The 13,245-nt window shown below is 30.9% G+C and overlaps 1 protein-coding gene across 4 annotated transcripts; it reads right to left on the bottom strand.

Annotated features, from left to right (window-relative positions):
* Nucleotides 1-321: 321 nt before the first annotated feature.
* Nucleotides 322-5,197, bottom strand: LOC8260236 (probable RNA helicase SDE3). 4 transcript variants are annotated; one of them, XM_015726483.3, is made up of 5 exons: nucleotides 4,738-5,195; nucleotides 4,638-4,662; nucleotides 2,698-3,575; nucleotides 1,497-1,706; nucleotides 322-1,405 (listed from the first exon to the last, which is right to left on the bottom strand). In XM_015726483.3, exons 3-5 carry the CDS (start codon nucleotides 3,562-3,564, stop codon nucleotides 440-442), a joined length of 2,043 nt encoding a protein of 680 aa, XP_015581969.1. In that variant the 5' UTR covers nucleotides 3,565-3,575; nucleotides 4,638-4,662; nucleotides 4,738-5,195; the 3' UTR covers nucleotides 322-439. The 4 variants fall into 4 exon arrangements, with proteins under 4 accessions (XP_015581969.1, XP_002530980.2, XP_025015193.1 ...); XM_002530934.3 differs by having other exon boundaries at nucleotides 2,698-3,570; XM_025159425.2 differs by lacking the exon at nucleotides 4,638-4,662 and having other exon boundaries at nucleotides 4,738-5,197.
* Between the last annotated feature and the right edge of the window lie 8,048 nt (nucleotides 5,198-13,245).

The following is a 13,245-nucleotide window of genomic DNA, read 5'->3' as shown; positions in this document are numbered from 1 at the left end:
TGAGGTCTATATTATTCACAAAAATATTTAATAAACTTTTTTTTGTAAGCTTTTATTATAGAAAAAATTGATTAAAAGTACAAACTTAATTTCATTTCATACTTTTTATTTAAGAAACTTAATTATATGGATATAATTTTAACCTTTTGGCCATACAGTCGAGAAGAAAATGCTGCTGGTCTAAAAGGTAATACCGTTATAAGGTATTAGCTATTCAGCGTTGGTTAAAAGGAGACGTTGAGGGTTTAGGTTTGATGGGTTTTAATTTGAAGATGATGTAAGCATTTCGGATGAAGATTGCCTTAGCATAAGAGTAACATCTTTTGAGCAATATAAAGCATTATATTGACAATCAAGTCAGAATTCTTCAGTTATAGTGGACAACCATGGATTTTGCACACGAAAACTGAACAAAAAGAGAGCTTAGTGAAGCATAACATTACATTCTGACTTGAGAATCATCGACCAGCTGCATGATGAAATTTGGATCAAGATTCTTGTATGGAGTTCTCTCACAGAGTCTTTCGAAATATGATTTCATCAACCCGTTCTTCCGAGCTAGATCAGAGCGAACCCATCCTGAATGGTTTCTTGGGGCACCAGTGACTATTACAGTTGTCTTCTCATTTGCAAAATTTGCCAGAGCCACCATTGCCTCTGGCTCAGTAGCAGATGATGCATCCACCATAAAGATGTGACTAAAATGACCAGCAGCAATGCCTTCATTGTGTAGCTGAAAGCTACTCACATAAGTTGACAATATTATTTTAAATTTCCGGAGTTCCTGCAGCTTGGGACAAGCAAAACAATCCCCTTTGTAAAGACTTGAAGCAAGGATGTCAGTAGGTACACCATCTATCTCCCGAAATGCTGCATTGGCTCGAAACATTTCAGATTCAGGGATCTCCTTCAAGCTTCTCATCAGTACATCACATGTCCTGTTAATAGGTGCACATATGAGAATACGATACTTTTGAGAGCTCCGATAAATTCGAAACACTGCTTGTTGGATAATCAATCCAGTACTTGATAGTTGTTTTGAATTACATTCTTTCCTTTTTACTTCAACTTTTGCTACACAGGGTGGACCCTCAAGAAGATAAGGTGGCGACTCCATAATGGTTATGATGCGATGAACTGCAGCATTTAGATTCGCATCAAGCTTATTAATGTAATTGAGATTTGGTGATGAGGAGCTGAGCCTCCTTAATCCCCAACTAGGGAAAATGAAATTTTCAAATGAAGGATCTGAGGCAGCTTCAATTGCTTGATGAGCCCTTCTTAAACAAACTCTGTTAAATGAGAAGCTAACATCATATTTTTGGAATGAACAGTGCTGAGCATGAAAATCTTCACCAAATTCAACTAGGACAGTAGTGCTTCTCTGCACACGATAGATAATGCCCTGGTTTGCATTTGAAAGCATAAAGTTGTCGATAAGATGAAATGAAGGATATAAGCATAAACTGAATTAACATTTTGGTTTAGAGGCTAACCTGGAAAGGCTCAGTTGTGCTTCCGGAAGGTCTTGCAAAGACAAAATCCCTTGACAAAAGAAACGGTCGTTTCTCGTGCGATGAATCAATCTCAAATGCCACCAAATGTTTCACATCTGTCTCATAATCTTTTCCAAAATATATCTGTTTAGAGATTGCTGTTTCTTGCAGTTTTATAGTGATACCCACCAATTTGAACTTGCTCCATTTCTGATTTAGAAAGACATACATTTATTCTAGCTCCAATGCAAAAGGGTAAATTACAATAGCAGAATACTAATATATATACTTTCTCCAAACAAAGAAAAGAAAGACATACACACACATATATATAAGAAAAGTTTAAAAAACAAGACAGCACCATCAAAATCGTCAAGTGTGAAATTATACTCTTACATTCATTGACTCAATCACGTAAAATTAAAAGATTCTGTTTCATGATAGATTGACATATCGAAACATGCCAAGGGCAAGTTTTCTTTTATTATTTTCTTTATTTGCAAAGATTATCATTTTATAAAAGGAAAACAGGCTAATGGCGGAGGCAGGTTTCAGGTGCCGATGACCATTATGCCTTCTGGTTACCCAATCAACATACCAGCATTGAAGAGAAAAATCCATTCAGCAAACCAAAGTTGGAAAGTGACCGACCATTAATGGAAATTTTCAAGTGATGCTTCAACCAGCACCAATGACTAGAATCCATCTCATTAGGCTTCTCTAGCCTTTATCTAATTATAAGAAACCACAAAAGAATGCAAAAGTTCATTTCGTCAGCTGCAGATACAACAATTTAGGCATCAGTTGCAGTAAATTCCTTAAAGAAATCTTCAGCCTTAGCCACCGTAAACAGTTTGAAGTTTGTACAACTATTTTATAAGTCTTTGGGCTGCTGGTGGAAATTAATTAGCACCAAAATGTCAAGTAGTTAAACCAGCTGCTTTATATTGTGCAAGTGCATAAACTTGAAGCTGCATACTATTTTATGATTTATCGAATTATAGTTTGAGACATCACCAGCTTCAACTGAAAAATTGAGATTGAATCTACTCTCACACCTTATTCAATGTTAATAATGGAAGACTAAACACTTCTAGTGCTATAAAGTAAATTAGTCTTCACAGTAAGCTTTTGAATATGCAGTATTTGATGATTAACTGGATTATGAGTGAAATTGCTAAAGGTGGAAATCGCACAGTACCTCAATGTAGTAGTCCTCAGCATACAGAAGAGCAGCAAAATAGTCCTTGTATGTTGACAGAGATAGTGGCTTCTTCAGAACTTCAGGCACCTTGTCACTCTTGATCAAAGACTCGATGTCCTTGGGAATCATATAAATAGGTGTAATATCCTTTTGAACCAGTATATAATGAGCTATTTTCTGGTCATCTTTCAAGTTTGAGGAAGCTGGAACCAGAGTCGGCTTAAAAGATGGAGGGGCCTTAGAGGCTGATGGAGAAGGCCTCGTGGAGGACGGAGGTGATTTAGGTGAAACATTGACAGGTTTAGAAGCAGATGATGCAGGGGTAGAAAATGAAGGAGATGGTTTAGAACAGGATACTGTGATCTTGAGGACGGATGGAGATGGATTTAAAGAGTGTGAAGGCGCTTGAGGGGTTTCTATTGATGAAGTTGGGAGCGTAGGAGACGGTGAAGATGGTTTACTAGAAGATGCTTTTGGTACTAATGGTGACTGTGATCGACTACAAGAAGATATTGGGGGTTTAGGTCTTGATGGAGTTCGATTTGAAGAAGGTGCAAGTTTCTCTGGTGAAGGCTTTGGTAGCCTAGAGGAAGGTGTAGGTTGATTATAGGAAGATATAGGTGCATATTTGATAAAACTATTGGAACTAGTAACTACATATTCTGCCTTAGCATATGCTGATCCAATATTTGTTGAATTACTTGGCTCTGAATCAAATATTAAACCATATCTCACAGGTGCATCAATTAGTGTCTCCCTTGTTTCCCGTGAAGTGTTTCTATACAGTGGTATATTGTAATTGTCGTATCGATCATCTTCAACACAACAAAGAACACACCTCAAGATTTCAAGAAATAGAGACATATGGACCTTTTCTGCAATAAAAACCATATTCACATGAACACTTAAACCCTGATTTGGTCCAGAGGAAATAACAAGATCATTTCTATCCATTTGTAAGCCAAACATACTCCCAGAATTATAAGGCTATGACATTATTGCAAATGAAAAATTTTTAATACTATATTTGGTTGAAATTCATTAAGAAATACATTTCATTTGAGAAAAATTACATGAGAGAAAAAGTAAAATAGAAATAATAAAACTATGATAAAGTTGAAGGAGATATTTCGGTGGTATGGAATATATTAAAAATTTTATCTATTTTTTCAGAACTTAATTTAGCTATAATCAAGTCACTCACAAATTTGAATATCTAGAATTCTAAATTAAATTTCACTTCATTCAGAGCACATAAACTTTGGAGTTGCAAATGAATTCCATGAATTTTATGGATTTTAACCAAATACAATGTAACGGTCAATTGGTACCAAAAGTTTCTTTCTTAATATAGTTTAACTAGATTTTTCAGCAGAAGCAATTGGACAGACAGACTGCTCCAAATGCTGCAGCAATTTTTGATAGTTCAGTGCGTAGATTCTTTGAAAGTGACTGTAGATTCAGTCTGTAATTCTTCATAAGTTGATCGTCAATAATAAGAATTCATAACTTACAGAAATAAGGCATCGCCTGCTCTATGATCTTATTAATCCTAGAAGATTTTCTTGATTAATTGTATCATTTTGGCAAAAAGGTAAAAGGAAAATAAAAACTCAGATTCACTTTAGTCCTACAAATCTCAATTTGCATGAATACTAATAACCTTTCCTGAAACCTAAATCAAATGAAAGATCAAACTAACATAAATCTTTTGCTTCCTTTATAACTTTCCCAGTTGACTTTCCTGTTGAGAACACCATCACATTTGCAGCAAGCAAACAGCAAAAGGAAAGGAACAGAAAAAGAATTTAGATCAAATTAATCATGACATGCAAATGAACAATATAGACATCAAGTGAACATCAGTATTTACCAGACTAAAAAAAAGGATAAAAAGGAAAGATCATATTTATGGGATCAAAGAAGAGAATGCATACCTAAGATATCATTCCAATTCCCAAACTGTGAGGTGAGAGACTTAGTATCAGTGGTATTGACTGAAATAAAATAAGTAAAAGAAAGAGTAAAGCTACTTACTGCCCATCCAACACAGAGCTCCAATAGAATTTGCTTCCTTTCTGGGCATCTTCAACTGACTTTACAATTACAGTAAACTCTACGTCAACCCATGTTGCCACATCAGCCTTGTGGACCCATAATATAGGCCCATTATATCTCTTTTAAATTTCTTTTCTAAATTTTAATTTAAAATAATACAAATATACAGATCTAACTAATGCTCTATTGAATCTCTCATATATAAAAAATAATACAGTATAAAAAAACCCATTGTGAATATATGAATTGTATCAATGTTCATATTGTTATTTTCATCTGGATTTGATGCTTGATGGCAGCTTAGATTTTAATTCAAAATATGCTGGGTAGCTTTATCTTTGAAGATTAAGCTCTTCTGCAAACTACTGTAGTGGTAGTCTGACATCTAGAGAACACTTCAGATGAGTTTCGTAATCATGGAGTCATAAATGAATAATGGAGTCAACTGTGTATTGGATAAAATTAAGAAAGAGAACAGAAAGAAACTCTACGGTTGTGCGTTAGTTTATTTACGGGATGTAATCTATATCTATAAATCTATTTTTATATATCAATATATATTAGATTTTAAGGTATAATATGTGTGATTATATATTTTGATATTTGAAATTTAAATTTATATATATTCTTAATATTTTTATTAAAATAGTAATTAATAAATTATATTTTTAATCAAATAATAATTTTAATTTTAAAAATAATATTTAATTATATTGTTAATATTATATTAATTAAAAATTAATTTTTCTAAATGGAGGATAGTCATGATTTCAAAAATAATATTTTATATTATTTTTTTAAATATTTTATTAAATAAAAAATTAATCTCTAGTTATATAATAATTTCTAATCCTAAAAATAATAATATTAATTATATATATAGTATTAATTTATATATTATTAAGAATTAATTACTAAATATTCTTAAAATAACTTCTATATTATTATACTGATAAATTTTTTTAAAATTAATAAGATCTTAAAATATTAAAAATTTAATTTATATTATTATTTTTAATTAAAATAATTATGACAGTTATATAACGCACAGATAAATTATTGATATATACTAAGTTTTTAGACATAAAAATATCTTGATATGTGGGACTATATTTTGACACATAAATTTTTTATTTTGATATGTATACATTTTTAATATAGAATTTAAGCCGATGTATTAATTTATTATTTTTATTAATTTATTAATTAATAAATCATATTTTTAATTAAATAATAACTCTAATCCTATAAAATAATATTCTAATTATATTTGTGGTATCATATTAACTAAAAATTAGTTTTTTTAATTAAACAATAATTCTAATTCTAAAAAGTAACATTTTAAATTATATTTTAATACTATAATTTATAGTCCTATAAAATATTAATACTAATTATATTTATAATATTGATCTTATAATACCAAAAATCAATTAATGAATATTTTTAAATATTTTGTAAAAACTACAAATAAAATAAACAAAAAGATGATGCATTTCAAATATCTGCTATTCTTTTGAAAAAAAATTAAGTCATGTTGGCTTTTGCTCAGTCCACGAGGGAAATTTTTCTAAAAACTAGGAACCTAAGAAATATATTCTCTTCTAGGGATATGTGCATTCATCTCAAATATTCTTTAAAAATTTCAAATCCATCATTTACCATTAAATATCTTTAACCAATCAAAATACAACAGCACAACTTTCCAAAAAACTCTAAAAACTTTATATTGATTCATAGTATTCTCTGACCACAAACCTTAGCTCAACAATACACAAACATCTTCAACAACTTTTCATTCTTTTCATTTTTCAAGAATATAAAAAAATCCTAAAAATCATTTTCTTCACCCATTTTCAACCTTTTCATCATCTTTCACACACTAAAAACCTTTTTCCACCAAAAAAGGCTTCGCCAGAAACAAAATCCTTTTATTCTTCCATAAATCCTTGTTTTCTCCTAACCTAAATACTAGGATCACTATTTTAACCCGTATAAATCATTTCTCTTAAAACCACCCCCATTATTACACTCATATTTTCTTATTTTGCAAATTCATTTCTCATTTATTTCGACAACTTTTGGAGTTCTTTTGGTGCCTAAAGAGTTGAGAAAGATCCTTTCTTTTTCAAGCCCTCTTTTTTTTTTTTTTTGCCTTCCTTCATTTGGGGAGTTTTACTATTGTCTTTTATTAAGGTAGATGTTTGATAGAGCTCTTATATTTTGTCAATGATTTGATTCGATCCATTTATTCCTGCATTGTCAGATATCCATGTGCACAATATAGATTCATGCAAGATTTTGTTATCATCAAATTTCAGATTATTAGCTTCTGGGGGCTAACAAACTCTTTAAAACTCTCCTTAGTTGTAAATATGATGAAGAAGAAGTATATATAAGAAAAAGAGACTAGCTGTTAGAAAGAGTTATAAAAAATAGAAATTTAAAATGTTTCCAGTGGTTATATTGTCAAATCTTTTCGAAGCCTATTTATCAACCTCTGAAAAGGTGTCTAGCAGACTGTCACTAAATACAAAAGTTGTAATTGTTTATGTAGAAGACTATCTTGAGATGTTGTGTAGAGTTACTTTTTCTTGTTTAAAAAAAAAAAAAACTAGTAGTTGTACCTATATGACAATATGCAAGTTGATGAGACCAATTTATGCATAAAATCTATAGTTCTTTTGGAGTTAAATTGTTCTAATTCTATGTGTAATTAAGTGATTATTGAGTAAAGTTATAAACTTAAGTTTCTTGTGTTATTACAGATGGATTTGGAAAATTTTGGACTCAATTGGAAGCAAGCCTAAAAGTTTAGAGGTCAAATAGCAATTTACCAGAAGAAGGACCAAACACACAAGTCATGGCTGTGACATTTGTCATGCCCATGACACTCTAACCTTCTCAACCTTTCTGTCATGGGCGTGAGCTTTATCACGCCCGTGATACTTGACCTTCCCCACCTTTTTATCACAGCCATGATAAACGTCATTGCCCGTGACGCGGAGATTCCATGCTTGAGCGAATTTGTGTTTTTAATCCCTATTTGTATTTGGACTTGTTGCCTACATAAAGGAGGCAATTTTTAGGGTTTGAGGAAGATTTTTGGTACTTAAAAAGGCCTAAAACTCGAGAGAGAAAAACCATTGAGAAGAGATTTACAAGCAAGGATTTTCTTTAGAGATCAAGAGTTGGAGACATCCTTCAAGATTTTTAAAATTTTTCCTTTTTCTTTTGTTTTTTTTTTCTATTTTCATTATGTTGTTGAACTCTTATGATTTGCTTAGTTTTAATATGAGTAGCTAGTTTCTTCTTATATAGAGATTTGATGGAAACCTTTATCTTCTTTATGATTTAATTTAATGAAATTCCTTTAGTTTTCAGTTTACTATTGTTTTGATTTAATATTCTTAAATTGATTGTGTTATGAATATAAAGGCCTAATATTTACAATAATCTAAGGTATTAAATGATGGAGTGAAAGTAGAAGCTTAATGCTAGTTCATAAGAATATTAAAGAAAGTTATTATGACCACGAGAATAGGCTTAGGTTCTTGAGCAATTTGTTAGTTTTCCATAAATCTTAATAGATTTAGATTAATAAAATCGATCATGAGAATAGACAAGGAATTAATCTAAATAAGGAGAATATAGCTCGAAAAAGTATATTTACTAATTTAGAGTAAATTTTCTTCAGAACAAGTGAGTTAAATTAGAGGAATCAATTGAATTGAATTAGTAAGGAGTTAATGTGGTGGAAGCTTATCCCTAGATTCTTTTATTTATTGATTATATTTCTTCATTGAATCGCTTTAATTATAGAATACCTGTTTAATTAGTGTTTGCTTATTTTATCTTAAGAATAAAATCAAGTCAATTTCAGATTTAGTTAGTATAGAGTTATAATAAAATTTAGTGCTAAATACAACATTTCCTCATGGGATGATAATTTAGACTCATAATTATGTACTACTTGGTGACCTTATACACTTGCAAGAAAAATCCACAAGTTTTTAGCGTCGTTGCCGGAGAATTGTATTTGTGGTTTTCATCAATTATAATTGTAGTTTGTATTCTTAAATCACATTTACTTTTATTTTTTTATTTTTCTTATTTTTTTTTCTAATTTATTCTTTTGTATGTCCTTTTCTAATGCATGCGTAGTACTAGAAATCAACTATTGAAAGAGTTGGATCTTAAGTAGACTTTAAGACAAAGAAGAAAGAACAAAAAAAGATGGTTGAATGAGTGGGCAATGTTTCTTTTGTCCTTAATGGCTATTAAATTATTAAGGTCAAGTAAGATAACTAGACCTATTTCCTTGTGGTCTCCTCCCTATGTCCCTTACTTAAAATGGAATGTTGACTGTGCATCAGCTAGAAAACCAAGACCAACCAGTATCAATGGAGTTCTCAAATGTTCCTTTGGCAAGTTTATCAGCTTATTTTCATGTCCAGTTGGCTTTAAATATTCTAATGAAGCTGAGCTTCTAGCAATTCAAAAAGCTCTATAGTTCTCAATCTCTTATAAGGTTGATAATAATCAAAATCTTATTATTGAGTCTGATTCTAAGATTGTGGTGGGTTGGGTAACATGTGATATTCTTGATGCCTCATAGAAGTTTTGGAAAATTATTTTAATGTTAAAGAATTGTTCAGATTATTTTTTAAGGTTGATATTAAAGAAATCTATAGAGAAGCAAACTATGCGGCAGACTCTACAACTAAACAAGCTATAACGAGAATACTAAATTAGATTGCTTGGTTTTAAATATGAGTTTGTTGGATCCAACAAAATTGAATGTGTAATATCGAGTTCAATAGTCTTTTTAGGCTTCTTTAGATGGCGTGTTCCCAGGAGGTCGCTTTCACTTCTGGAAAATGAGTTATCTGTTGTTTATGGTTTATAGATTTGCTCCCTCTTTTCACTTTGTATAATGTTCACTAACATTTAGCTTCACCTGCTATTCCCTGTTTGTTTTTCTTTCAGTTTTCTTATTTATCTAAGGTCTTAGAATTTTTTCATATATCACTAAAGCTGACTAGGTTTCTATCTGGGTGTAAATAGTTAGCTGACTCGCTTTTGGGTAGCTTTTAGCACCAATGATATGTTTTTTCCATTAAAAATTAATATAATTTTTTAATGATAAAAAAGTGGGCACTATTGCCAATGGAACTAATTGTGATGAAAGAGTAAATCAAATTCCACCTTTAGCTATTGTACGACCTGCTACACCTGCAAGGATGACTCTACATCACTATGGGATGCCTAATCTTAATGGAGTGCACTTGAGCATTGTTTATCCTCCAATCATTAATAACAATTTTGGGATCAAGTCGAGTGCAATCCAGACTTGAGCAAAGGCAACTTGAAGGGAGACTCATGGAAGATCCCATAGCTCATATCAATAATTTTTTTTTAAAGTGTGAAACTTTCAAAATAAGTGGGATAAACAATGATGCTAAGAATATTACTAATTGAAGTAAAATACTAATGTATCATCATAGCTTTATATAATAACGATAATAATAATAATAACAACAATATTAATATTATATTATTATTATTATAAATCGAAGAAAATAAAATATTAATAGTGGCATGTAAAGTTTATTTAAATAAAGTATTAAATTAATATTTTAATATATTCATTTCCTCTTAAAATAAGTATGTATTTTGTAAGAGTTTTATGTATTAATATATCTTTATTAGTGTATAGCGTAAGTTATACATAACATACATTATTTTCAACTTAATTATCCCATCATTAGGTTATTAACCAAAATTTTAAAGTAACTGATATGATTTAAATATAATAATTTTATAAAATTTAAATAATAATTTTGGATAATTTTTCTATATTTTAAAATTATTAAACTTCTATTTAGTTATACTTATCAATAATTATAATATTAATAATAATTTAACTGTATTTTAGATATCTCAATCTAAATAAAATATTAAAATAAGGTTTAATTGTATAGATTTTTAAAATTAGAAAAATAATATAATATTTCATATCAAAAAGTGTTTGTCATACGTCATCTTATTAAAATAAAATAAAATTATTAACGTTAAATTCATTTTATTAAATTAAATATACTGTTAAAATATATATAAATCTTAATTTTTTTACAATATATTAAGTTTATTTATTGATAGCTATAATAATTTTATGATATTAAATTTATAAGTATATTATTTTATTTTTTAAAATGATAATAAATCAAATAATTAATATACACGTATAATATACGTGAGTAAAATAAGAGGATGGGCCAACTAATCTATGATTATCGTAAAAGTTTATTCTCTATTGCAATAGATACTTGGTCTATAGTTATAGATTTATAATGATTCAAAAAATTTGTTTTTCTCATTTCTAATTAATGTTTCTCTCTTTAGAATTGTCAACAAAAAAGAAAGAACCGACTTTTACAAAGTCGGTAATAACCGACTTCACAAGCTATAAAAGGAGCTTGGCTCCTTTATATGGGCATGTACCAAAAAATTATAAGTGAGGTGTGTGCCCAAGTGAGTTTGTGCAGTAGTGGTGAGAGTGTAAGTATGAGAGGAGTGTGGTAGTATGTGGTAGTACAAAATATTTTATACTAAAATTTCATTTGATATAATAGAAGTTTTCTAATTAAGTCCTCCTTTCCTCCCTTTATCCTACAAGTGGTATCAAAGTATGCGGTTAGGGACCGGCTTCCAAGTGCTTCAAGAGCAAGCGATCAAGGATCGTATTATGTCGAGGCGCCGCTAGTTTGCAGTTTGAGATTGTGAAGCTTGTTGTCTGGGACCAAGTTTAGTTGAATAATTAGAGAGAATTAATCAAGTCATGATGGCGGATATGTCAAGTTCGGTAAATGGTCTTGAGAAAATTAATTCCAATAATTATAGCACTTGGAGTACTCATATACAATTTTATTTGCTTGGTCAAGATTTGTGGGAGATTGTTGGAGGGAGTGAGACAACATCCCCAACAAGTTAGGATGATCTTAAAAGATGGAAGGTCAAGGCCGATAAGCTATGTATGCTTTATCGATATTTATGGAAGATGATTTATTGCAGCGCATTAAGGACATAAAGACATCCAAGGAGGCATGGGACACTCTTGACAAATTATTTGCTCAGACGAATGATACCAAGCTACAACAACTCGAAGATGAGCTATTATTAATCTCGCAACGTGAGATGCCAGTGAATAAGTACTTTATTAAAGTTAAAATTTTATGTCAAGAAATTTCAAAAAAAAATTAGATTCTCAAAATCAAATTACGGAGACAAGAATTAGGAGGATCATAATTCACGGGTTACAGCCCGAGTTTAATACAATCATCATGGTAACTCGTGGATGGTCTAAGGAGCCATCTTTAATTAAGTTGGAAAATGTATTGGCAAATCAAGAAGCTTTAGACAAACAAATATCTAAAGTATCAGTTAAGAAAAGGAGAAAGCCCTCTTCAGTAATAAAAAGGGTAAGGCTCCTTATACTGCAAGATCAAGAAGTGGAGGAAAAACAAAGTAAGAAGGATGGCAAAAAGGTCATCAAGGAGGGAGCTGGCTATAAACGGGAGCTCACTACAATCATCAATCGGAAGACAAAACTAGTTGTTGCAAGAATGGTAAGTGCTACAACTGTGGCAAACGAGGTCGCTATACTTCAAATTTTCGATTTAAAAGAGAAGAAAGGAATGTTGCAACATCCATTCAACCTCAAATTGAAAGTGAAAATGAATAGGATTTTCAGGCTTCATGTGCCATTGCAGAAATGGTAACTGGCGACTTTGATGAATTTACAGCATCCATCACGATAAAGCTAAAAGAGGAGCAAGCACTTATCATGGTGAGTGTTAAATCTATCAATTACAATGATGATTGGATAGTAGACTCTAAGTGCTCTAATCATATTACAAGAGATAAAGAAAAATTATCAAGTATGACAGAGTATGAAGGGGGACGAGTTATTATCACTGCAGACAACTCAAGGTTACCTATCATTCATATTGGCAAGATGACAATAATGCCTAGATATAATTCTAGGCAAGTACCATTAAAGAATGTATTTCATGTACCTGGGATGAAGAAGAATTTCATGTACTTGGGATAAAGAAGAACTTTACATCATTGTCACAACTCACATCCTCGGGGAACTATGTGGTATTCAGGCCAAAAGATGTGAAAGCATATCAAAGTCTAAAGCCAACAAGTGTGCCACTCATGGAGAGACAAAAGCTAGAGTCTGTCTACGTGATATCAGCACAAACATCTTACGTGGATAAGACCAAAAGGAGTGAGACAGCTGATTTATGGCATGCATGGCTAGGACACGTGAACTATCACAAGTTAAAAGAAATGATGGATAAGTCCATGCTCAAGGGACTTCCTCAACTAGATGTTCAAAACGATACGGTATGTGTTGGATGTTAGTATGGAAAAGCACACCAGTTACCTTATTAAAGATTCTAAGTACAGAGCTAAGGA

This window comes from Ricinus communis, chromosome 6 (assembly GCF_019578655.1).
Source record: "Ricinus communis isolate WT05 ecotype wild-type chromosome 6, ASM1957865v1, whole genome shotgun sequence".
Taxonomy (NCBI): domain Eukaryota; kingdom Viridiplantae; phylum Streptophyta; class Magnoliopsida; order Malpighiales; family Euphorbiaceae; genus Ricinus; species Ricinus communis.
The sequence above is the reverse complement of the archived record's forward strand: the minus strand, read 5'-3'. Positions and strand labels throughout refer to the sequence as shown.

Bases quoted from the DNA above. Each gene is read 5' to 3' on its own strand.
- LOC8260236 (XM_025159425.2), bottom strand. From the start codon at position 4,786: ATGCCCAGAAAGGAAGCAAATTCTATTGGAGCTCTGTGTTGGATGGGC. The intron at 3,576-4,737 runs GTAAGTAGCTTT...TTTTTATTGCAG, and splicing joins AGCTCTGTGTTGGATGGGCA to AAAAGGTCCATATGTCTCTA. The intron at 1,707-2,697 runs GTACTGTGCGAT...TTTCTAAATCAG, and splicing joins CTGAGGACTACTACATTGAG to AAATGGAGCAAGTTCAAATT.